Genomic DNA, 27,281 nt, shown 5'->3' with positions numbered 1-27,281 from the left:
CAGCAAGCATTTGGACTCCCTTGATAAAAATAGTATACTAGCCAATCAGCGTTGAGCTAAACTGAGTGAGCGCAACTGTGAATGGTACTGGTGCACCAAAAAAAAGTGTCAAGGGAAGTCAGTTTGGATTTGGCTTCACTCCTATCACAGAGAAATTTGTAATTGACAGACACAACTTGAATTGCTGCATCTGGTTGTGTTGTTGTCCTGTGGTGGCTAGCTAGCTAGCTAAAATTGTCCCTTTCCTAAATTAACCATGAATGGGGATAGGGATTTGGAGTTGTGGTTTTACTTAATTCTCCTTACTGGCCAATGATTATAATGGCGATTCTGATCCAACCGTAAAATACATTGTGCCCCTGGAATGAGAGGATGGAAGTTCAATATGTAGCTAGATGTAGAAAGTTAACTAGCTAACATTTCCCATGAAAGGAAGCTCGACTAGCTAGAAAGCATTTTAGCCAGGTAGCCTAGGAAACAAAAAATAAAAGCATGTACTGTATGACAGTCATATAGAATTTGTCAACATGAAAGAGGATGGCATTGGCATTTCTATTGTGAATCAACATGATTTTACTACTTGCATGAACGCGCACACACACACACACACACACACACACACACACACACACACACACACACACACACACACACACACACACACACACACACACACACACACACACACAAATCAGAACCATAGACAGCCACATCATATTTAGCTTATGTTGATTGGACTAAATTGCAGTTACTCTCTGTGGTTCTAAATCAATAGTTGTTTAGCAGTCTGAAAATGTCAGAAACATTAACTTGCTAGACCATACTGTAGGTCGTGTAACTGTTTGTTACATGCAATATGCTTTGTGGACTTCATTGGACAGAGGTTGCTCTCTGGTTTTGTGATGAAACAAAGGTGTGGTTGAATTTATTCTGCCACTGTGTCTTCTTATTGTCTCAGCCTTAGGTATATATCAGGGTCACAAGGCATATGAACTAACAGGTTATAGAGATAACAACGCAATTACACATAGGTTGTAATATGGCATTTTTTTCTGGCTTTGCTTCCCTAGTTATATTGCCCACGCACCGCTACTGCAGACAGACACCACACACTGACAAATATAGAAGATGAAAGCTAGAATAGGCCTATGGTAGGTTACTCTGTCATCAACCAGCATCACGGGCCAGGGTGGGTGGCAATAATATAGAAATAGCCTAGTTCTAGCGGATAGCCTAGTTCTTTCGACAAACGGAGATAATTATACTTTGACGAGCTCAGTGAAAGAATGTCAAAAGCTTCAAAACAACTCATACTGACGTGTTATCTTTGGCAACTGACTGATGTGGAAGAGCATCCGCACCTTATGCACCTGCGTGACAGAATGGCGAGAAAATCCTTTTCAGTGAATCCATCCATTCACACATTCTAAGCGTTGCCTTCACCTGCTCACTCACTCTTCTAGACGTCTTTTTACCAATTTAGCCGTTTATGTGTATTATAGTACAGGTTAAAGTTGACGTTGCTGCTGATCGAGTCTGTTAAGATTGTGTACGTTTTTCTTTGCGCACCGAATTACGCAAGCAGCAACTGTCACTTTTCTCTTCATGCATTCTTTAGTTGCGCTTTAGTAATGGGCTGCGGAAGCACCAAAGTGCTGCCTGAAAGCTCGGTTAAAAACGGTTACGTGAGCTTCGTGAAGTCGGTAGTGGGCTACAGTCACAAAAGAAAAGAGTTAGACGATGAGCTACAGAAGTGTAAAGGGACGCAGAAAGACTTTTGGAGTGTTGTTCAGAGCAGTGGAGTTACGGGTACACAGGCGCCGTCACGCATTCTACTGCCGACGGGCCAGGATGGGCAGAGGCACAACAAAGTGGCCAAGTACAAGGCGAAGTTTGATCCCAGAGTCACAGCAAGGTAACTGTATACAAATCGTCAACGTTTGAAGATCAGTAGTAGCAATATAAATCAGTGCCAATACATTGTAGGTACTTAGACTAATTAATTTGCTAATGTTGTTGGTGATGATGACGACTCCACATTCTATGATATTTCATATTTATCTCCCATAGAAGACCTCACCTCACTAGAGTTGAATACAGTAGAACAGAACACTATTCTACTTCCCACTCACCCTTTTCTCTTCTCCTCCCTCCTGCCCTCTCTGTCCAGGTATGATATCAAGGCCCTGATCGGTAGGGGGAGCTTCAGCCGGGTGGTACGCGTCGAGCACCGAGCCACCCGCCAACCCTTCGCCATCAAGATGATGGAGGTCTGTAACTTATTTCTTCCAGTAGACCTAGGGAAGAGGTAGGGGGACAGTGAATGTTCATGAGGAGAGAAACAGAAGGAGAAGGAAGTGTGCAACATTAGTAAGGGCATTTATACCAACAAATTAAAAGTGCAGTAATATCAGTTGTCAAACTATTCAGAATTGTGTGTCATTTTATAAACTGAAATTCAACACCTGTTGCAGGTGGAGGCCAGGGAAGGGCGAGAGGTGTGTGACTCGGAGCTGGGGGTGCTACGCAGGGTCAGCCACCTCAATGTGGTGCAGCTGGTGGAGGTGTTCCAGTCGCCCCAGAGGGTCTACATGGTTCTGGAACTGGCCACGGGCGGGGAGCTGTTCGACCGTGTCATCGCTAAGGGCCACTTCACCGAGCGTGATGCCACCAGAGCCCTGCAGATGACTTTAGCCGGGGTGGGGTATCTTCATTCTCTGGGCATCACACACAGGGACCTGAAACCTGAGAATCTGTTGTACTACCACCCTGGAGCCGACTCACGCCTCCTGGTGACTGACTTTGGGCTGGCCAGCTTTGGGAACAAGGACCCTGGAGGGGGTAAGGATGGAAGTGGAGATGGAGATGGAATGGGCAGTGGAAGTGGAGTTGGAGGCTATGGAGTTGGATATAGTGGAGTTGGAAGAGGCAGTGGAAGGGGTGGAAGTCTGGGTGGAGTTCCAGGTGGTAAGGTAGCAAATAGGGATGGTAAGGGCAGCTGTGATAGAAGTGATGGAAAAGGCAGTGGAAGAGATGGAAGAGGGGATGGAGGAGGTGGCGGTAGAAGAGACTGGTCCATGACGACCACTTGTGGGACGCCAGAGTACATGGCCCCAGAGGTGGTCTTGAGGATGCCCTACTCCTGCCAGGTGGACATGTGGGCCCTGGGGGTCATAGCCTACATCCTACTCAGTGGCTCCATGCCCTTCGAGGACGACAGCCGGCCCAGACTCTACAGAGCCATCCTCAGGGGAAGGTACAGCTTCCACGGAGAGGTGAGTTGTTGTTGAGTTCCATCATGCGTTTCTTAAAGGGGAAATCTGGGATTCAAACAACAACAAAGCTGTCACCCCACTGCTTTTTTGGTGAACAGCAGAGGGATGGGGCTGGAGCAATGTAACCACTCTCAATTCATAGACTGAGTTATTGGTGCAAGGACTGACCATCCATGAGATCCAAATCCTAGATTTCCTTCTTTAAATGTGTTTTTACTTTGAATGATCCATCTGTCTTTTTAGTTGTTTTGCTATGTAGTCCCATCGTGCGCAGCAGGCCAATGATCTGAGTGAAGTCCTTCTACATCCACTGCCTGCCACGCATCACACACTTTCAAACACTGTCTTTCACTCATGCAGAAGACACACACACACACTGTCACACACTCTCACACAATTTCTCTCAACAAGGTAACATAAACACACACACACACACAGTTACACACATCATATCCTCATCATTATTTCACCAGATAATTTCTAATAGTCTGAATCACTGAACTGAATGTCTCACTGAACATCTCAGAACCATCATGTGACGTTTGTCTCCATTGATCCCCTTCAGCAGATCCGCATGGTAACACACTTGAATGGATACGTATGTTTGTTGTGGCGTCTCCATTTGATTTAGCTCTTTGAAAACGCTTAGAGGGTAAATAGGGCCTTGTCGTTCATGTCCTCTCTGCTCCTTTCTGCTCCGTGCTGTAAGTGAACTGGATATTTGAACAGTTCTGTTAGAGCGCTCTCTCACACACACACACACACACACACACGCTCAGTCTCTGTGGTGGTGTGTTTGTGGGGAGGTTTGGGTCCGTTCTTTCACGCTGATTACACCCCAGTCTGGGATTATTCAGTGAGCTTTAAAGCATGGCCCCGTTCTGTTGTATGCAGCGGCTTGACATTTCAGTCTGCTCTATTATTCCAATCTTTACTGCTGCTACACTGACCAGACAGACCACCAAAGGAATAATGGATATGGCTGAAACCCTGGGTGGGATTACAAAAAACATATTTCACATATTTATGGCTTTATAGAAATATTTCTTATGTAAAACTGAGAAAATATATTTGTGTTTAAGCTGTATAATAACCTTGTCTGCAACGGTTACGAAATGAATAACTAGTCTACTGATTTTGCCGCACTATTTATGTCTAGGGGTCTTAGGCCTAGCTACATGGTCGGTAACCTGATTTGATGTGTTCATAAATGTAAGAAGTAAGCGTGTGCGACTAGGCGTTGAATGTACACGTAACTGCCAAAGTAAAGGGAACACTTGATTAAATGAGGGAAAGAAAGTATTTTGAAAGCAGGTGCTTCCACAGAAGTGTGGTTCCTGAGTTAATTAAGCAATTAACATCATGCTTAGGGTCATGTATAACAATGCTGGGCAGGCCATTATTTTGGCTACCATGGCTATGCCCCCATAGGATGACAGTGCCCCCATCCACAGGGCACAGAGTATGTGAGCGGAGTTGAGCGGTCGGAAATCCCGCTCATCTCTCATGGAGTGGTGCATGCGCACTGCTCCTGCGCTCCACGTCCTTTCCAACCGTTCCGCTAAAAAACGCTCCTTGCTCAAAAGGAAAAAAAACTGCCTCTCCAAATTCATTCCATTCATTAAAATCACAATTTATCCAACAGCCATCGATTTTTGTGACTACCTGGACCTACCATTTGGGTATGAAGCATTGAAACCAAACCATATGATTTGAATGAAAAGTATGTTAATAAACAACAGAAAACTTTAAGAAGCGCTCATCATTTTAAATAGGCTATGTGTCGTATTAAACAACATATAAACACTCTAAATAGGTCAGGAGCCAGACAGGTAGCCTAAGAAGGATGAAAATGAATTATTTAGGCTATATTATTTAAATTATGTCAAGGCTGGCAGGGACATTAACCACTCAGCATTTAAACAACATTTCGTTTAATTAAATCATTATAGTCTATAAATTGCACATTTCGGCTGTGACTTAATTAGAATTAAATACAAATTAAACGAAAAATGCCTTATTAAGCTACATCTACAGTGCCTTTGAATTCATTTTTAGAAACATGAGTTTGGCCAGAGTCTGTGGCTTCAGGCTCATGCGATGGTGCCATATGCCATAGCTGACTCAGTCACCAGATCACAACCCAATTGAACAATTATGGGAGATTCTAGAGCGGGGCCTGACAGAGTTTTCCACCACCTTCAATAAAACACCAAATTAGAGTTACAGGAACTTGTAGAATCTATGCCAAGGTGCATTGAAGCTGTTCTGGCTCGTGGTGGCCCAACACCCTATTAAGACCTGAGTGGTGCAGCAGTCTAAGGCACTGCATCTCAGTGCAAGAGGGGTCACTACAGTCCCTGGTTCAAATCCAGGCTGAATCACTTCTGGCCATGATTGGGAGTCCCATAGGGGGGTGCACAATTGGCATAGCGTTGTCCGGGTTTGGCCGGAGTAGGCTGTCATTGTAAATAAGAATTTGTTCTTAACCCACTTGCCTAGTTAAATAAGACACTTTATGTTGGTGTTTCCTTTATTTTGGCAGTTACCTGTATGTACGCAGGATACTGCTACCTTACTTTAGGTTCAAGGACAGTTCCTTGACCTCTTGGTCGGCCAGTCCAAGCAGATTATTATTTGTTCAGATGGTGAAAAAAACAGAAATTTTATAAAATAGAAAAAGGCACACCCAAACTAAAGACAAAAACAAACAAAAGGCCTCATGGCCACCAAGCAAAACTAGCAGCCCTCACGACTCTGCCAGCTGGGACATTGACTGACGAATCACCTTAATTGGCAGCACCTGTATGCAAATAAAAGCTTGGCTCAGCATCTATACCCGGTTGCTGCTGTCACCTGGGGATTGAGTGTGGAAGTGTATAATGGTAGTGTGTTTGTATATGTCCTAACATTAACCTTCCCCCCATATCATAATCCAAGCCTCATGAATTTTATTTAACATATTTATGAAATTAGGGAAATTATATATTGTATCTGTTGCATTAAACAGCTGTAGAAGCCCATCCTTATACATCACATGTTCACAGGTGTGTGCAACCAGACTGTCTGTCTCTCATACCACCCACACACACTTACAGTGCCTTGCATATGTATTCATCCCCTTTGCTATCAAACCCCTAAATAAGATCTGGTGCAACCAATTACCTTCAAAGTCACATAATTAGTTAGATTGCACACAGGTGGACTTTATTTAAGTGTCACATGATCTGTCACATGATCTCAGTATACATACACCTGTTCTGAAAAGCCCCAGAGTCTGCAACACCACTAAGCAAGGGGCACCACCAAGCGAGCGGCACCATGAAGATCAAGGAGCTCTCCAAACAGGTCAGGGAGAAAGTTGTGAAGAAGTACAGATCAGGGTTGGGTTATAAAAAAATATCTGAAACTTTGAACATCCCACGGAGCACCATTAAATCCATTATTAAAAAATGGAAAGAATATGGCACCACAACAAACCTGCCAAGAGAGGGCCGCCCACCAAACGTCACTGACCAGACAAGGAGGGCATTAATCAGAGAGGCAACAAAGAGACCAAAGATAACCCTGAAGGAGCTGCAAAGCTTCACAGCAGAGATTGGAGTATCTGTCCATAGGACCACTTTAAGCCGTACACTCCGCAGAGCTGGGCTTTACGGAAGAGTGGCCAGAAAAAGCCATTGCTTAACTTCTTGAGAATACAGGGGGTGCTATTTTCCCATTAGCATAATTTGCTCTACAGATTAAACTGCCTCTTATTCAATTATTGCTCTTACTATATGCATATAAATAATACCATTGGAAAGAAAACAATCTCTAGTTTCTAAAACCGTTTCAATTTTGTCTCTGAGTGATACAGAAGTCATTTGACAGCACTTTCCATGACCAAGAAGAAAAAAGCAAGATGTGTATGCCAGCTTCAACGCTCTGCCTATATATGGTCGTGCCCCCTATGACCCGAAACACACCTCATTGGCCTTCCTCTGGGTGTCAAGAGGACGTCAGAGGAAAAATATCTTGTTTATCTGGGACTGACGTGAAATGAGAGCTAATTCTTTGGCGTGACCGACAACTTCCGGTTCTCTAAATCGTGCGACTTGTAGCTGCGATTGTCTTCTGTTGTGCGGCCATTATGGATGAAAACTATCTCCGTCTCGAAGTTTGTTTGATACATGTGACCAGATCATCGTAATGTATGTTTTTTCAATATAGTTTAATCAGATTATTTGAATTTTTTCGGGAGTTTTGTGGTGTTCCGTTGTCTGATTTTATTTACGTTTGAGAGATCCGTGCCACTCGACCAGTACCTGTGCTAAATGGAGTGGGAAAGGAACAATTCTGAACGGAACCAACGACTCATCTTGACAAAGGACACTTTGATCAACATTCTGATGAAAGATCAGCCATAGTAAGACCCAATTTACGATGTTATATCATATCTGTTGTGCATGTGAACTGGCCGTGGGCGCCTAGCCGAATCTGCCTGGTATAGCTATGCTAATTTAGCGCTACATTTTGTTTTCGTTATAAAACATTTAATAAATCTGAAATATTGTTTGGATTCACCAGATGTTGGGCTTTCAATATCTGTACGCTGTGTATTTTTCTGAAATGTTTTAAGATGAGTAATTCGTTATATGACGTTGGTCTCTGTAATTGTTCTGGCTGGGTCAGCACTATTTCAGATTGCAGCTGCAATGTAGAACTGTGATGTATACCTGAAAAATGCACATTTTTCCAAAAAAAAACTATGCTATACCATAAATATGTTATCAGACTGTCATCTTATGAAGTTGTTTCTTGGTTAGTGGCTATATATATTTTTATTTAGTCGAATTAGTGATAGCTACTGACGCAGGAAAAAACTATTGGGAGTAAAAAAATCGTGTCCTTTGCTAACGTGGTTAGCTAATAGATTTACATATTGTGTCTTCCCTGTAAAACATTTTAAAAATCTGAAATGGTGGCTTTATTCACAAGACCTGTATCTTTCATCTGGTGTCTTGGACTTGTGATTTAATGATATTTAGATGCTACAAGTTACTTGTGACGCTATGCTAGCTATGCTACTCAGTGGGGGGGGGGGGGGGGTGGGGGGTGCTACCGGATCAGGGTTGGTGACTCGTGAGAAGTTAAAGAAAAAAATAAGCAAATATGTTTGGTGTTTGCCAAAAAGCATGTGGGAGACTCCCCAAACATATGGAAGAAGGTACTCTGGTCAGATGAGACTAAAATGTAGCTTTTTGGCCATCAAGAAAAATACTATGTCTGTCACAAACCTAACAGCTTTCATCACCCCGAGAACACCATCCCCACAGTGAAGCATGGTGGTGGCAGCATCATGCTGTGGAGATGTTTTTCATCGTCAGGGACTGGAAAACTGGTAGGAATTGAAGGAATGATGGATGGAGCTAAATACAGGGAAAATCTTGAGGGAAACCTATTTCAGTCTTCCAGAGATTTGAGACTCGGACGGATGTTCACCTTCCAGCAGGACAATGACCCTAAGCATACTGCTAAAGCAACACTTGAGGGGTTTAAGGGGAAACATGTACATGTCTTGGAATGGCCTAGTCAAAGCCCAGACCTCAGTCCAATTGAGAATATGGGGTATGACTTAAAGATTGCTGTACACCAGCGGACCCATCGAACTTGAAGGAACTGGAGCAGTTTTGCCTTGAAGAATGGGCAAACATCCCAGTGGCTAGATGTGTCAAGCTTATAGAGACATACCCCAAGAGACTTGCAGCTGTAATTGCTGCAAAAGGTGGTTCTACAATGTATTGACTTTGGGGGGGTGAATAGTTATGCACGCTCAAGTTTTCAGTTTTTTTGTCTTATTTCTTGCTTGTTTCACAAAAAAAATACTTAACATCTTCAAAGTGGTAGGCATGTTGTGTAAATCAAATGATACAAACCCCCAAAAATCTATTTTAATTCCAGGTTGTAAGGCAACAAAATAGGAAAAATGCCAAGGGGGGTGAATACTTTCGCAAGCCACTGTACATCCATGAACACACACACACACAAATCTACACACGCGCATACTAGTGATGCGCAGGTCAGCTGTTTGTTCAACCACACACCTGCAATAGCTAATAACCCATCTGTGATAATGTGAAAATTTGAGGCCCGCACCTGACCCTAACTCGCAAATAGGCCGATAGAAAATGTGCTGTGCTGTTACACAGGTGCACCTTGTGTTGGGTACAATAAAAGGCCACTCCAAAATGTGCAGTTTTGTCACACAACACAATGCCACAGATGTTTCACTTTTGCAGGAGCGTGCAATTGGCATGCAGACTTCAGGAATGTCCGCCAGAGCTGTTTCCAGATAGTTTTGTGTTAATTTCTCTACCATAAGCCACCTCCAACGTCATTTTAGAGAATTTGGCAGTACGTTCAACCAGCCTCACAACCGCAGACCATGTCATGTGTATGGGCTCGTGTGGGCGAGCGGTTTGCTGATGTGAACAGAGTGCCCCATGGTGGTGGTGGGGTTATGGTATGGGCAGGCATAAGCTACGGACAACAAACACAATTTTATTTTATCTATGGCAATTTGGATACACAGAGATACCATGATGAAATCTTGAGGCCCACTGTCATGCCATTCATCCGCCGCCATCACCTCATGTTTCAGCATGTTAATGGCCCCATGTCGCAAGGATCTGTAAACAATTGCATACTTGCCAGACATGTCACCAATTGAGCATGTTTGGTGTGCTCTATATCGACATGTACGACAGTGTTTTCCAGTTCCCGCCAATATCCAGCAACTTCGTACAGCCATTAAAGAGAAGTGGGACAATATTCCACAGGCCACAATCAACAGCCTGATCAACTCTTTGCAAAAGAGATGTGTCGCGCTGCATGAGGCAAATGGTGGTCACACCAGTGACTCACTGGTTTTCTGATCCACGCCCCTACTTTTTTTTAAGGTATCTGTGACCAACAGATGCATATCTGTATTCCCAGTCATGTGAAATCCATAGATGAATGGGCCTAATGAATTTATTTAAATTGACTGATTTCCTTATATGAACTGTAACTAAGTAGAATCTTTGAAATTGTTGCATATTGCATTTATATTTTTGTTCAATATAGTTGACATCAGTAAAGTTCTCTTTCATCTCTGCTTCTCTCGCTCAACAGACATTTAGGGACCGGGGAGAAAATGCAATAACTAAAAAAAATGGGAAAGATTTTTCGTGCAAAATGTTCAAATGATATCAGTTTGGCCGGTTTTAAGGAAATTAAAAGCAGTGGGAAAAAGCCAACATGTTTCTGATAAGATTTCAGTTCTGCTTGGATGCATATTATGGGATCCTGAGTGGCGCAGCGGTCTAAGTCGTCACTACAGACCCGGGTTCGATCACGGGCTCTATCACAACCGGCCGTGATCGGGAGTCCCATAGGGCGGCGCACAATTGGCCAAGCATCGTCCAGATTAGGGGAGGATTTGCCCTGGATAGGCCATCATTGTAAATAAGAATGTGTTCTTAACTAACTTGCCTAGTTAAATAAAGGTTAAATAAAAATAAATACAAATATTTTATATGGTTCAAATACTATCAGCTTTTATGAATCTGATAGAGATAGCGCCTTTACAGACAGTCCCTAACCACACATTCATTCTCTCAAGATGCTGAAAGAAAGAAATCATATTTCTCCACTCCTCTTCCCGAGTCAAAATGTCCATTTGGTGTATCATTTTACTGCAAAATATGCTTAATTCTGCAGGAGTTTGTATTATATTGGCTATGTGAGAGGTTATAGACCTACACGCAGTGTCCAGATTTCAGTTAGGATTTTATCAATTTACCCATCTAAACAGTAGGCTACAGTTCCCTTGACTTGCCATATTTGAAGTCCCCGTCTTGTAACTCTCGAATGTGTATAGCGCCTCACAATAATCACACTGCTATAATCCTCTTTTACCACTTCACAAAATCATTCCCAAACATGACTTTTATGGCCCTCCTTTCTCTTTATTTTAAACTCTCCTTTTCTCTCATTGAATTCAACTTCGACGTTGTCCTTTTTGCCACAGTGGATCGCCATGAACTTTTTCTGGCCAAGTTCCCAAAAAGCATTTGGCCATTGGCGAGTATTTGGCGCATACAGTTAGGCTATAAAGCTTTGGCTTACATACTCCACTAAAAGCGTTTAAGGAGCCCTACAGTACAGTAAATTGTGAGGAGCCAGCCAGAGATGGAGAGAGGGAGAGAGATAGGAAGATAGAGAGGGAGAGAGAGACAATGAAAGAGAGATTAATGGAGACAGAGCGAGAAAGAGAATGGGAGAGAAACAGAGCGAGAGAAAAAGACAAAGAGAGAGATAGAGAGCGACAGAGAGGAGAGCGAAAGAGTGGAGGAGGAAATGGCGGAGGAATGATAGCCCAGGTGTCATCCAAACTTCTTCCATTTAAGAATGATGGAGGCCACTGTGTTCTTGGGGGCCTTCAAAGAAATGTTTTGGTACCCTTCCCCAGATATGTGCCTCGACACAATCCTGTCTTGGAGCTCTACGGACAATTCCTTTGACCTCATGGCTTGGTTTTTGCTCTGACATGCACTGTTAACTGTGGGACCTTATATAGACAGGTGTGTGCCTTTCCAAATCATGTCCAATTAATTTAATTTACCACAGGTGGACTCCAATCAAGTAGTAGAAACATCTCAAGGATGATCAATGGCAACAGGGTGCACCTGAGCTACATTTTGAGTCTCATAGCAAAGGGTCTGTATACTTATGTAAATAAGGTGTTTCTGTTTTTTATTTTTAATGCATTTGCTAAAAATTCTAGAAACCTGTTTTCGCTTTGTCGTTATGGGGTATTGTGTGTAGACTGATGAGACTTTTTTTTAAATTTAATCCATTATAGAATAAGGCTGTAACGTAACAAAATTTGGAAAAAGTCAAGGGGTCTGAATAATTTCTTAATGAACTATATGTGCCGGTACTCATTTTGGGTGCCGGTACCTTTTATATTTAGTTGCAGTGACTTTAGTTGCAGTGAATACTTTTGAGCTAATATTATATAGGAGCTGTCTGTATCCTTTTGACTGGTGTTTTTTTAACCAAACTAAATATGCTTCTCTGCATCTCTGCTAAATCTAGGTAAAGGATTGAAAGAAATGTGAGTGTTGTTTGGTACATTTAGTAATTGCTTGCTTTTCTAAAGTCTACCAACCTTGCCAGCAGGCATGCCAGCTAACATAGTTAGACAAGCTAGCTACTCTAGCTTGATTGATAGCCTAAAATGGCTGATTGGTAGCTAGTTATGAGGTTAGGAGATTGGGAAACTATCTGGGCTAGCTAAAGCCAACTTTATAAAAGTGCTAGGTGGCTAGTAGTATTACAGAGAAACAACAACAAAAATGTTTTAACGGGACACATCTGAGGGGCATGTGCCCCCTATGGGCATGACGCCACACACGCACACACACACGCACACACACCACTTCTCCTTCCCCCACTGCAGTACAGCATCACAGGTGTCACAACCCTGGCCTCAGGCTGTGTGGTAGAAACTCATGTACTGTATACACTACTGAACTGTAGAGGTGAAGGAGGAGGGATGGGGGATAGGGGGTGGGGAGGAAGTTGCCTCTGGGCTTTTTGAGCCTTATCGCTCAACCTGTTCACTGCAAGCATGAGTTCATTGTGAACTTGCCTTAGCATGGTGATTTTTCTGCATTTGAACAAATTACAAAAGCCACACAATATTGACCTAAGCATCTGCATGGTAGATTTAGCAGCAAGAGCTATGCATGATTCTAATAGTTAGCCCAGTCTGCCACCTAGTGAGGGGACTGTGAATGAACTCAGCAGTCCATATAGAAAAACGATCTCCTCTTTATATTCCACTTGAGTCATGACATTTAAATTTGTTTACCACCTGGATTTGATATTTAGACTTTGACTGGTCATTTATGTTTGGTATTACAATATACATGCAGGCCAGTTATTTGGTTGATTTAAAACACCCGGCTACATTCTTCCATTGGCCTTAATAGCTGTGCTATTATAGTGGTATATACTGTATGTACTAATGTTATATAAGGTTGTCTTTGTTGCTATGGAAAATCCCTGCTGGAGTTCCACTTCCCATAACAGCAGCTAATAAATCTTTAGCAGTGACTGTCTGAGAGGCTTGCGTGCAGTTTTACATTATTCAGAGTGCATTATCCACACAATCACATTAGAGCTGTAATCCTAGCCTCTAGCGTTTTCTTTATTTGTTGTAATTATATGTTTGTCAGGTGAGGATGGATCCTGGCGCTAACAGAGCCGGAGCGAAGCGAGTCACTGACGCCTCACATCTTCCTGTCTCTCTAACAGCTAACAGCATGTTGCTCAATAAACCAGACCCTGTAGTGGTTTCTCTTCTAAGGTTACGTCCCCAAATGGCACTCTATTCACTATATAGTACACTACTTCTGACCAGGGCCCTATAAGTAGTGAACTATGTAGGCAATGAATAGGGTGCCATTTGGGACATAGTGTTATTCTCCTTCTTCCTCTGCCCAATACCTTTCCCTTTCTCTCCTAATCTGACTTTCTCCTCAGCAATGATATATGGTTCAGGCTCTTGTCCCTTTCCACCAAACCTAATAAAGCCACTGTTTTTTTATGTGAAAAATGTACAAAATAAAACAAGAAAATATACTTGTATTTCAGGTCGTATCTGGTGCATAGACACAAAGACAGAAGACAACCACCCACAAAACCCAACACAAAACAGGCTACCTAAATATGGCTCCCAATCAGAGACAAATGACTAACACCTGCCTCTGATTGGGAACCATATCAGGCCAAACACAGAAACAGGAAAACTAGACACACAACATAGAATGCCCACTCAGCTCACGTCCTGACCAACACTAAAACAAAGAAAACACAAAATAACTATGGTCAGAACGTGACAATATCTTAATAGAAAATGACTCAAGTAAAAGTGAAAGTCACCCAGTAAAATCCTACTCTTAGTAAAAGTCTAAACAAAAGTATTTGTTTTTTATGCTTAAGTATCAAAAGTAAATGTTACTGCTAAAATGTACTTAGAAGTATAAATCATTTCAAATTCCTTATATTAAGCAAACAACACTCAGACATCATTGACAAACAAAGCATGTGTTTAGTGACCGCCTGCTAAGCATTCAAAATGTACTTTTGGGTGTCAGGGAAAATGTATGGAGTAAAAAGTACATAATATTCTTTAGGAACATAGTGAAGTAAAAGTAAAAGTTGTAAAAAATATAAATAGTAAAGTAAAGTACACATACCCCCAAAAAACTACTTAAGTAGTACTTTCAAGTATTTTTACTTAAGTACTTTACACCACTGGTATCAAACACATTTTGTTTGCTTTTCATGTGTTTGATACCTTTCCATTATATCATAACAGCTGATGTTCTGAAAGAGCTGCAAAATCTGAACCAGTACAAATCAGCCGGGCAAGACAATCTGGACCCTCTCTTTCTAAAATTATCCGCCGCAGTTGTTGCAACCCATATTACTAGCCTGTTCAACCTCTTTCGTATCGTCTGAGATCCCTAAAGATTGGAAAGCGGTCGCGGTCATCCCCCTCTTCAAAGGGGGAGACACTCTAGACCCAAACTGTTACAGACCTATATCCATCCTGCCCTGCTTTTCTAAAGTCAACAAACAGATCACCGACCATTTCGAATCCCACCGTACCTTCTCTGCTATGCAATCTGGTTTCCGAGCTGGTCACGGGTGCACCTCAGCCACACTCAAGGTCCTAAACAATATTATAACCGCCATCGATAGGAGACAGTACTGTGCAGCCGTCTTCAACGACCTGGCCAAGGCTTTCCACTCTGTCAATCACCGTATTCTTATCGGCAGACTCAACAGCCTTGGTTTCTCTAATGACTGCCTCGCCTGGTTCACTAACTACTTCTCAGATAGAGTTCAGTGTGTCAAATCGGAGGACCTGTTGTCTGGACCTCTGGCAGTCTCTATGGGGGTGCCACAGGGTTCAATTCTCGGGCCGACTCTCTTCTCTGTATATATCAATGATGTCGCTCTTGCTGCAGGTGATTATTTGATCCACCTCTACACAGACGACACCATTCTGTATACATCTGGCCCTTCTTTGGACACTGTGTTAACTAACCTCCAAACGAGCTTCAACGCCATACAACACTCCTTCCGTGGCCTCCACCTGCTCTTAAATGCTAGTAAAACTAAATGCATGCTCTTCAACCGATCGCTGCTCGCACCCGCCAGCCCGACTTGCATCACTACTCTGGACATCTAACTTAGAATATGTGGACAACTATAAATACCTAGGTGTCTGGTTAGACTATAAACTCTCCTTCCAGACTCACATTAAGCATCTCCAATCCAAAGTTAAATCTACAATCGGCTTCCTATTTTGCAACAAAGCCTCTTTCACTCACACTGCCAAACTTACCCTTGTAAAGCTGACTATCCTACCGATCCTTGACTTCGGCGATGTCATTTACAAATTTTCCTCCAACACTCTACTCAGCAAATTGGATGCAATCTATCACAGTGCCATCCGTTTTGTCACCAAAGCCCATATACTACCCACCACTGCGACCTGTGTGCTCTTGTTGGCTGGTCCTCGCTACGTATTCGTTGCCAAACCCACTGGCTCCAGGTCAGTGGAGTGCCAAGGGGGTAAATACTTTATGCTTGTAGTCGCTAAGGACTGGGGAGTTTTTCAGTATAAAAAATAAACAGAATGGAGTTAAGCACAGGCAAAATCTTAGAGGAAAACCTGGTTCAGTCTGCTTTCCACCAGACACTGCGAGATTAATTCACATTTCAGCAGGACAATAACTTAAAACACAAGGCCAAATCTACACTGGAGTTGCTTACCAAGAAGACAGTGAATGTTCCTGAGTGGCCGAATTACAGTTTTGACTTAAATCTACCTGAAAATGGTTTTCTAGCAATTATCAACAACCAATATGACAGAGCTTGAAGTATTTTTTAAATAATAAATGGGAAAATGTTGCACTATCCAGGTGTGGAAAGCTCTTAGAGACATAACCAGAAACACTCACAGCTGTAATCGCTGCCAAATGTGCTTCTACTAAGTATGACTCAGGGGTGTGCATACTTATGTAAATTAGATATTTCTGTGTTTCATTTTCAATAAATGTGCAAAAATGTATAAAAACCTGTTTTCACTTTGTCATTATGGGGTATTGTGTGTAGATGAGTGAGAGAGAAAAATCTATTTAATCAATTTTAAATTCGGGCTGTAACACAACAAAATGTGTAATAAGTCAAGGGGTATGAATGATTTCTGAAGGCACTGTAAGCAGTCATCAGTCAGAACATTATGATTCTGAAGGACAGGCAAACACTGGTATGTGGTTGTGGAGCTCAATCAAATACTGCTTCTCTCAGGTGTGAAATAACACAGTGAAGGGAGTCTGTGAGGAGCATGTTTATGGTGCTTTGTGTGCAGTACTTTCTGCTCAGTTACAGACAGACAGTTGACTTCTCCTTCTTTCTCTTCATCTCTCTCAGTTCTCTCTAGTGTAGTACACTGTGTCTATGAGTGAGACCTGCTTCTCTTTAAATTCACCTCCCTGGCAACAGTTTTGCAATTGTCAATTTCATGGTTGATTAATTGTCATTACTGGGTGAGAGACACAAAAGGAGAAATGCATTTCTGGATTAAAATGGAGAGGAGCGAGACCTTCCCCGAAGAGCGAGGCTCATCTGCTTTTGCAAGGTTGAATTAAGAATAAGAGAGAAACATTCATTCATCCACTGTTTTCCTTGGGTTGTTGTTGTAGCCCTTATTGTACAGAAGAACATTTTAAAGTGAGATGTTTGATATATTTTGATTAAAGGTATCATGCTCTACTTAGCAGTAAAGTGAGAAAAGCTTATCATGCATTGCATTGTGCATTGACAGTAATAATACAAGTAAATGGCACTTAGCCTGAGGTAACAAATGATTACACTATTACAAATAATCAAAGCCTCAAAAGTATTTATAGAGAGAGCTTAGTGGGAAGGAAATTAGTCATTATTTTTGGGTTTATGACATTATTTTCTCTGTTGAATGACATTGATGAGTTTGAGTCTTGGTTGTTTAGGCGACAGGTAGATTTTGTAGATTTTGTTCTTGAGCTATTAAGGTATTAAAGTATTATAATCAATATACAGTACCAGTCAAAAGTTTGGACACCTACTCATTCAAGGGTTTTTCTTTATTTTTACTATTTTCTACATTGTAGAATAATAGTGAAGACATCAAAACTATGAAATAACACATATGAAATCATGTAGTAACCAAAAAAGTGTTTAACAGATCAAAATATATTTTATATTTGAGATTCTTCAAAGTAGCCACCCTTTGCCTTGATGACAGCTTTGCACACTCTTGGCATTATATCAACCAACTTCACCTGGAATGCTTTTCCAACTGCCTTAAAGAAGTTCCCACATATGCTGAGCACTTGTTGGCTGCTTTTCCTTCACTCTGGGGTCCAACTCATCCCAAACTATCTCAATTCGGTTGAGGTCGGGTGATTGTGGAGGCCAGGTCATCTGATGCAGCACTCCATCACTCTCCTTCTTGGTCAAATAGCTCTTACACAGCCTGGAGGTGTGTTGGATTATTGTCCTGTTGAAAAACAAATGATTGCCCCACTAAGCTCAAACCAGATGGGATGGCGTATCGCTGCAGAATGCTGTGGTGCCATGCTGGTTAATTAGGGATAGCTCCCTTTTTTTCAATTTTCGCCAAAAATGACGTACTCAAATCTAACTGCCTGTAGCTCAGGCCCTGAAGCAAGGATATGCATATTCTAGGTACCATTTGAAAGGCAACACTTTGAAGTTTGTGGAAATGTAGGAGAATATATCACAATAGATCTGGTAGAAGAAAATACAAAGAAAAAAACAACCATTTAAAAAAAAAAATCTACCACCATCTTTGAAATGCAACAGAAAGGTCCCACATCTAGCCATCACTCTGGTTGTAATTCTGATGGTGTACACAAGATGGCAGCAGTGTGTGTGCAAACGGATAACTTGAAGTATGAGCAAACTACATGACATTTAGTGTAAAGTCACCCAGGTACATTTGGGCAAATCGTGAAGAAGACATTTTTTATTTATTTAACCAGGCAAGTCAGTTAAGAACAAATTCTTATTTACAATGATGGCCTAGGAACAGTGTGTTAACTGCCTTGTTCAGGGGCAGAATTACAATTTTTTTACCTTGTCAGCTCAGGGATTTGATCTAGCAACCTTTCGGTTACTTGCCCAACGCTCTATCCACTAGGCTACCTGCCGCCCCATTACATTTTTCTGCAAGAATATCGTCAAATCGTAATACATGGTCTTTTATTTAGCTTTTCCAGTATTAGTAGCCATATTATAAGTTCAACATTTGCAAAACATCCAGTTTTCATAACTTCATAACTCTCCATATTCTAATCATTATTGTCCAAAAGGAAAAGGCTTGCTGTCGCACAGCTACATTTTGCGACAAATACGTGGTTTCCGGATACTCCCGTAAATCCCAGCTCATTGGCTATCTAGCTAGCTTTGTTTGACCCCGATTGGTGCTTATTTGACAAAGTTACAGTCGATCAAGTGAAGACTGCCCGCGTTATCGGCGTGCCATGAAGGCGTCGCTCTCTGACCAAATTTGGTGTCCTATAGGATATACTACACCCCTAATGATATAGTGAAGTCTGGTTACGTTCTAGGATCGCTGAGGTATACATACAGACGTGATTTGACTGGTTGAAACAACGTTTAGGGTTCGATTTTCACAGATTCCTTTCTTTGCAGTGGAAATACAAAATCGATTGTGCATGCTATATGGACTTTTTTCTGAAATGAAAAAGGATTTTATCTAACAAAACTACACTTCATGTTATCTCTGGGACCCTTTGGATGATAAATCAGAGCAAGATTTCAGAATGTAAGTACACATTTCACCTTCAGAGGTGAATTTATCAAACCTATCATGGTGAAAAAAGTGTTTTGTTGTTAGGAGCTCTCCTCAAACAATAGCAGGGCATTTTTTTCACAGTAATAGCTACTGTAAATTGGACAGTGCAGTTATATTAACAATAATTTCAGCTTTCAGCCGATATAAGACACTTATATGTACCGGACATTTGTTGTTTCTCTAAAATCTACGATCATGACACAAGGCTCTGCATGATTTACAACTTTCCCGTTGATGGGTCGCCTATCCCTAAGAAGTTTTAATTTTAAGTGTCCCTTGACTTCTAAAAAAATCACATACAGTGTCACCAGCAAAGCACCCCTACACCATCACAGTTCCTCCTCCGTGCTTCATGGTGGGAACTACACATGCAGAGATCATCCGTTCACCTACTCCGCGTCTCACAAAGACACGGCGGTTGGAACCAAAAATCTCAAATATGGACTCATCAGACCAAAGGACAGATTTCCACCGGTCTAATGTCCATTGCTCGTTTTTCTTGGGCCAAGCAAGTCTTTTCTTCTTATTGGTGTCCTTTAGTAGTGGCTCCTTTGCAGCAATTCGACCATGAAGGCCTGATTCACGCAGTCTCCTCTGAACAGTTGATGTTGAGATGTGTCTGTTACTTGAACTCTGTGAAGCATTTATTTGTGCTGCAATTTCTGAGGCTGGTAACTCTAATGAACTTATCCTCTGCAGTAGAGGTAACTCTGGGTCTTCCTTTCCTGTGGCGGTCCTCATGATCGTGTTTCATCATAGCGCTTGATGGTTTTTGCGATTGCACTTGAAGAAACGCTCAAAGTTCTTGAAATGTTCCGTATTGACTGACCTTCATGTCTTAAAGTAATGATGGACTGTCGTTTCTCTTTGCTTATTTGAGCTGTTCTTGTCAAAATATGGACCCTACCTTGTCACAACACAACTGATTGGCTCAAACGCATTAAGGAAAGAAATTCCACAAATTAACTTTTAACAAGGCACACCTGTTAATTGAAATGCATTCCAGGTGACTACCTCATGAAGCTGGTTGAGAGAATGCCAAGAGTGTGCAAAGCTGTCATCAAGGCAAAGGGTGGCTACTTTGAAGAATCTCAAATGTAAAATATATTTTGATTTGTTTAACACTTTTTTGCTTACTACATGATTACATATGTGTTATTTCATTGTTTTGATGTCTTCACTATTATTCTATAATGTAGAAAATAGTAAAAATAAAGAAAAACCCTTAAATGAGTAGGTGTGTCCAAACTTTTGCCTGGTACTGTATGTATTATTAATATGGATTTCACCTGTCACTGTTGTCAAGCCGATGCTAAGCATGCTATACTTTCTAATACCAAAACAATTGCATTATTGCCAGCTGCACCTGTGAATGTGGAGAGGTGACACAAAGGTTACTAAGTCAGAGTGCACTTCAGGCTTTTTTAGCACAATTTGGGTTACTTTTAAGAACAACTTGATTATGAGGATCATTGTCTCTATGACAGAATGCCAAAAGGATTCTGATTTATTAAACAGATTATATATTCTTTATTGAAAAGACACTGCATGTTGATGACGGTCTATTCATGAGTGTAATTTTATTCATTACAAAGGGGAATAATTTGATATTTGAATTAACAATGAACTGAAAGACCCCATAGATGTGGTGTGGAGCAGGGTTGTTTTGTGAAGCTAGTGTAAATATAATAATTATCCTAGGACCCATTCCCACATAGACCTAAATCCAGTTCTGTCATATTCAGGTTTCAAAGTAATTCAGCCAAGACTGGTCCATTTAGCCAGTGACATTTAGCTGTGCTAAACTGTTGGGCAGCAGAGGTCAGGGAACACACTCGTAGAGGCCTATGTAATCAAATCTTGGTCTGTGTGTCCCATATGTAGTGCACTATAAAGGGAATAAGGTGCAGTTTGGGATGTATACCTGGAAGTTGGTGTCAATTTTGATTGAACAGGACTTTGAGATCATCCTGTTGTCTTCCAATCAAGTATTTAGACACTAGATTCACCGAATCAAGGGGCTGTTACACTTTAAGGGTATCTAGGGAATAGTGAGAATGTACTCTGCTATTTTAGAAATGTAGTATAATAGACCATCTGGTATTAGTATTTTATTAGGATCCCCATTAGCTGTTGCAAAAGCAGCAGCTACTCTTCCTGGGGTCCACACAAAACATGACATAATACAGAGCAGTAATAGACATGAACAGCTCAAGGACAGAATTACATCAATTTATGTGAGCAGTGGAGTCTAAAGTAAATTAGTTGAGGTAAGTCCTACTTACAATAATAAGGGCAGTAGGACAGATAGCTAATTATTATGAAAGTTGACCTTTCATTTCTAATCTTTATAACAGGTCTGTACTGTAAGTCGTATTACTGTATACATCACATATGTCAGAGTCAAGGCCCGCGGGCCACATCCGGCCCGCGAGAAGGTTTTTTACGGCCCCTGGGATGATCTTGATTTATTATTAGAACCGGCCCGCAGACCGCAGCAAGCCGGCAGCCCGCAGATCTTTTACACGCACCAATACTACATTTCCCACAATGCAACGGTGACGCACCGAGCAGTAGGCTGCTTCATTTCAATATTTATTGGCACAGCAGTCGTCAGCATCACAGTAAAATTAACTTTCAGATACCCATCAAAAATGGCAAAACGGAAGGTGGACACTGAGAACCGGGGGTTTCAAACAAGGTGGGAGTCGGAGTATATGTTCACGGAGGTAGCTGGAAAACCTGTGTGTCTTCTGTGTGGAGAAAGTGTGGCGGTACTGAAAGAGTATAATCTGAGACGACATTATGAAACGAAACACGCGGACAAAAACAAGAATATGGACATGGAACAAAGGCTACAAAAGGCAGAGGAATTAAAACGAGGCCTCAAATCTCGACAGGCTCTGTTCAAAAAAGCCAAATCACAAGGCCAGGCTGCTGTCAAGGCCAGTTTTATTTTGGCAGAAGAGATCGCTAAATCAGCCCGGCCATTTACGGAGGGGGATTTCATCAAAAACTGCATGATTAAAGTTTGTGACGAAGTTTGCCCAGAAAACGCCGATTTGAAAACGCCGATTCGACGCCGATTTGCTGACTTTGAAGCACAAAAAAGCAGGTTGGAACTGCTCGGTAACCCATTTGCTGTTGACGTGGAAAGCTCACCACCAAACCTCCAAATGGAGTTGATTGACCTCCAATGCAATGATGCACTGAGGGCAAAATATGCGGCAGTGGGTGCTGCGGAGTTCGCCCGTTTCCTCCCCGACACAATGCCCCAGCTGCGCATCCAGGCTGCTCAAACGTTGTCTATGTTTGGCAGCACATACCTGTGTGAACAACTGTTTTCTTTGATGAACCTGAACAAAACATCACACAGAAGTCGACTTACTGCTGAACACCTCCACTCAATTCTGAGGATTTCCTCAGCTCAGAGCCTTACCCCGAACATTGATGAACTTGTGGAAAAGATGGGACACCACCAAGTATCACCCTCAACCTCAAACAAGTGAACATTACTGTGCAATCACATATTTAGAGTTTTTACTCAGTTCAAGTTTAAAAGTTAAAGTTTAATATTTGTTTTCACTGCATGTTACTTCTCCTTAAACAAAGTGTTGTTTTTGATTAATAGATTTTTGCACTTTATTTTATTGTATTTCAATCCAATTATATTTTAAAAATATTTCAGTTGAGTGGATGATAGAAAATTGCTATTATTGTTTTTTTCTTTGAAGTAAATTTAGCCCACTTTTGCTAAAATAGAAAATATAGGCTACTGATGGTGCCTTGAATACCGGTTTCTTTCATTTAATGTTCATGTTATGGGGATTTTTATATAAAGGAAATTTGTCTTTTGTGTCTGTTGAAAATTAAAGATTACTGACAGAGCCATAAGAAAATATTGCTTTATTTATCTGATCATATTGGAATATATTTGTTAGGTTTTCAGTAGGTTCAATTAGGTTCACTAGACTATATGCGTCATTTAAAAATTTTTCAATGAACATTCGAACAGTCCGGCCCTCGGCTTGTAGCTAAATTTTTTATTTGGCCCTCCGTCCATTTGACTTTGACACCCCTGGTATACATAGTGTGAATGATTACCTCTCTCCTCTCCTCTTCCCATCATAGCCCTGGCCCTCTGTTTCCAACCTGGCTAAGGACTTCATCGAGTGCCTCCTAGGGGTGGACCCTTCATCTCGCCTCACCGCCATCCAGGCCCTCCACCACCCCTGGGTGGTCACTTTGTCAGCAAGCTCCTCGTCCATGACCAACCTGCATCGCTCCATCTCCCAGAACCTCCGGCGGCGGGCGTCTCGGGCCTCCGTACCCTCCTCCTCGTCATCCTCCCAATGCCCCAGCAGCACAGGCTCCGGGGCCAGCCACAGTCGATTTACACATCAGTGGGAGAAAGATCTGCTGGAGAAGAAGCAAACCCAGAGACCCACCATCCAGAACCAGAGACGACAGCCAGGGAACCAGGCTACGACCCAGTCTCTAAGACCCACCTCCCAGCCCAACAAGCCCCCTGAGCAGGTTCAGCCAGCGGGCTCCACCACCACCACCCAGCCAGGGTCGCCCTGACAAAATCCCAGTCACAGTCAGGCTAATATCAGCAGCACAACAGCTGTTCAGGCTAAGTCTGCTGTCTTACTGCTGCAGACATCGGTGTGTCTCCCAAATGGCACCCTATTCCCTATTTAGTGCACTACTTTTGACCAGTGGTGTCTGTGGGTCAGGCTGAAAGCTTTAGCCTGTTCTGTTGCTGCCACTCTGTCTTAGTTACAGACCCATGCTCAGCTATACACTCTGATCCCTCTCAGGCTACCTCAACACTTGGTTGCTCACAAACACGCTACACAGACTGAGGCTTTTCCTAAGACAGTACCATCTCCAACCCCAGCAGAGATGATCAGACTTTGCCTTAAAGAATAGGCAAAACATCAGATAATTTTTAAGGTGTCATATAAGTGAAACTCTAGTACAGGCCCTATTTTCTTTCAGGAGAGTAAAGGGTTAAGTAAATAAGTATGAGTGAAACTCTGCGGGATGAGGCTTGACAGGCAGTGGGACGCTACCTCTTTAAACACCCAGCTCTGTAACAGTGTAATAAACCATCATCAATATTTAAATTGAGTACCTGAAAACTTTATTTCAAATCCAAAACGTTCTAGGAAAAGGCTATGAGGAGAGGAAAACAAAAAATAAAATCAAAGTTTGAAAGTGCATTAAAATGCAAAAAGGATGGGAAGAATAATTGCTCCATTTCATCTGGCATTATCACAAATTATATTCATGATTTTTTGTGTTTTGTATTAATCTTGGTGATTCATGTTCTCAGTTGAAGATGACTTGGGGTACGTGCAAAATGGCACTCTATTCCCTATATTGTGCACTACTTTTGACCAGAGCCCTATGGTTCCTGGTCAAAAGCAGTGCACTATAAAGGGAATAGGGTGCCATTAGGGACTTAGACTTGCTGTCTGACTTACTTGGCTAGTTTCCACTTTGGAGAGGAGACGTGATAGTAAAACTTATAGAGGACAATGGGTCCTTACCACTGATGCTGGTTCAATGATGGAGTCAGATGTAACATATCGCCTATTTGTGTGGAAAGGCCTCCCTACATCACCTCTTTACGCCAGTGAATGGTTGTAAATATAAATATGAAATCTAATCTGCCTGCCACCTGCATGTTTGTTTTCTTAGTTTCTGCATCCTTTCTCTAATTCCGACGTAAGGTGAAATAAACTGTATATTACTCCAACAAGTTAATGTAACAAACGTTTTTAATCAAATGAACATTTTTCATCACCATGTTTTGATGATATATAATGATCTGTATTATTTGTCCACACGGTGAGCACCCTGTGGCATGGGTGAATGAATGCATCCTTAATAGAAATGATGAGAGGAACTAATGTGTGTTCTTCTATTGTCCCTTGGTGTTGATTTATCTTTCCCATCACAGGCTCAAGGGTCTAAGAGTGAGTAGACTTCTTGAGTTGGTTTAAGCACGTCCATCATTTATACTTTGGATTGACAATAGATGTGATGGCACTCTTGTAGATTGGCTTCTCACCCTGTAATGGAATAGAGGAACACTATCGGTACATATATGATCCCCAATGATTTCTCCCACCACAATCCTAATTCACAGACATTGAAGAGACAAAACAGCTAATGTACTGTATATTCTTGTGAGTCTGGTGAAACACTTTCCCTGATACGTCTGACCTGTAGCTTCCAACCCTCCATGGTGTCTACAGCCACATCAGGGCAAGCTAGACACTGAGAATAGGTCTACGTCCCAAATGGCACCCTATTCTCTATATAGTGCTAGGGGGCCTGGTCAAAAGTAGTGCACTATACAGGGAATAGGGTGCCATTTGGAACGGGGCCTGCGGTCAGAGGGTATAGCAGGGCTGGCAGGACTCGCAATTAGCCAGGTCATCCCTCCCAGTTCTTTGTGGAAGTGGGCAAACTCTCTCTGGTTGTGGATGGAGGTGAGTCGTTAGCAGAGCAGTACAGAGACCAAACCATGGACCCAGACACCACTGCAGTCAGCAGAACTACATCAGCACCTGACAGGCACTCTGGGAGGAAGAAAATAAGATCAAACATTAAAGACACAACCTCCCATTGCAACAGCCTCACTTTTGCCACTTTGAAGAAGCAATTGGTGTGTCATTAATTCAAATTACCTTCGAACAGCAGGAATTATGACAGAGTGTGGCTTTAAATCTGGGATTTAAACAGCAACAAACTGGTCACCCAGCACTTTTTTGGTAAACAACTGAGGTATGGGGCTGGAGAAATTAACCACAATCAAATGAGTGAACATTCATGAGTGCAAAATGATTATTATCTTTGACAATATAGGTTTTAGTACCTCGCTTTAGGGCTGTGTGAATGTGGGCAAAGCCCTGTCTCTGTCTGGCCAGGGTCAGAGACAAGGGGAGGCTGACCAGGTTGCTTCCCCACCAGGGTAAGGTTCAGGTGGGCACATCTCCTCTGACAGACCCTGGTAAAAGGCCAGACACAGGATGCAATCCCTGTGGAGGGAGGAAAGTAGGATCGATGCAAAGTTGAAAAGCATGATGGTTGACCTGACTGAGGAACTATTTCACTTACGTTTTTTCTTTCTGCATTGCTATGTGATTATATGTATAATGTTTGATGTGTCTCTCTTTCATGAATACTTGTATGTAAACGTTTAACATTTTTGTCATTTAGGAGATGCTCTCATAAACTAAGTTTCCATCCAACCTTTTCATGCGAGTAAAGTACATGTCGGATAAAAATGTCACGACAGGCCTGATGGAAACAGAACATTTGTTGGTAAACTTTCCAAATGTCGACAAAACAAAATACGCTCGACAAGGTGGGTTCTTTTCGTGTCGGTAAAATGATTTATGCGAGAAATGTCTGTGCGCAAATATTGATATAATAACCATCATAACAAAGTCAACTTGGCGTCACGCGATGACATGTTGTGTGGTCCATGTTGTGTGGAAAGCATGCAGTTTATTAGGCTACAGATGAAATAAATGATGATGAATTTCACAGGGTGGTGTCACACCTGCTCCCGCTCTTCCCCCCCAGGCTGCCCTGCATTGCGCACTCCTGCCATCATCAATTACGCACACCTGCCTACCCTCGTCACGCGCATCAGCGATTTTGGACTCACTCACATCACCTGTTTATTCCCTCCCCTATATTTGTCAGTTCCCTAGCTCTGTTCCCGGCTGCTGCATTGATTGTTATTTGTCTGTGTTACCCGTGTGTCACGCTGTTCCTGTCTCGTTCTATGTCCGTTCCATATTAAATGTTTGAGTCCCCGTACCTGCTTCGCCTCTCCAGCGTCATCCCTTGACAGGTGGTGAAAGTGCAAGGTGCTGAGCTTGATGCTCCTTTCCAATAAATGTCCATGGTCTTATTCTGGTGATATGATCATCTATGCTCGGCTGCGGTTTGGCAAATACAAATAATCTCGCTCTTTAGTCCATAATGATCTC

At 42.1% G+C, this 27,281-nt stretch overlaps 1 protein-coding gene across 1 annotated transcript; it reads left to right on the top strand.

The window, feature by feature from the left end:
- Positions 1-1,631: 1,631 nt before the first annotated feature.
- LOC139582337 (serine/threonine-protein kinase H1-like) lies at positions 1,632-26,619 on the top strand. The gene is made up of 4 exons (XM_071412325.1): positions 1,632-1,915; positions 2,171-2,270; positions 2,475-3,275; positions 23,395-26,619. The coding sequence occupies exons 1-4, from the start codon at positions 1,632-1,634 to the stop codon at positions 23,845-23,847; spliced, it is 1,638 nt and encodes a 545-aa protein (XP_071268426.1). The 3' UTR covers positions 23,848-26,619.
- The last annotated feature ends 662 nt before the right edge of the window (positions 26,620-27,281 follow it).

Source organism: Salvelinus alpinus, chromosome 8 (assembly GCF_045679555.1).
Source record: "Salvelinus alpinus chromosome 8, SLU_Salpinus.1, whole genome shotgun sequence".
In the NCBI taxonomy this organism is placed as follows: Eukaryota; Metazoa; Chordata; class Actinopteri; order Salmoniformes; family Salmonidae; genus Salvelinus; species Salvelinus alpinus.
Note: the sequence above shows the minus strand (reverse complement) of the source record. Positions and strands in the feature narration are given on the sequence as shown.

Bases quoted from the DNA above. Each gene is read 5' to 3' on its own strand.
- LOC139582337 (XM_071412325.1), top strand. From the start codon at position 1,632: ATGGGCTGCGGAAGCACCAAAGTGCTGCCTGAAAGCTCGGTTAAAAAC. The intron at 1,916-2,170 runs GTAACTGTATAC...CTCTCTGTCCAG, and splicing joins GATCCCAGAGTCACAGCAAG to GTATGATATCAAGGCCCTGA. The intron at 3,276-23,394 runs GTGAGTTGTTGT...TTCCCATCATAG, and splicing joins GGTACAGCTTCCACGGAGAG to CCCTGGCCCTCTGTTTCCAA.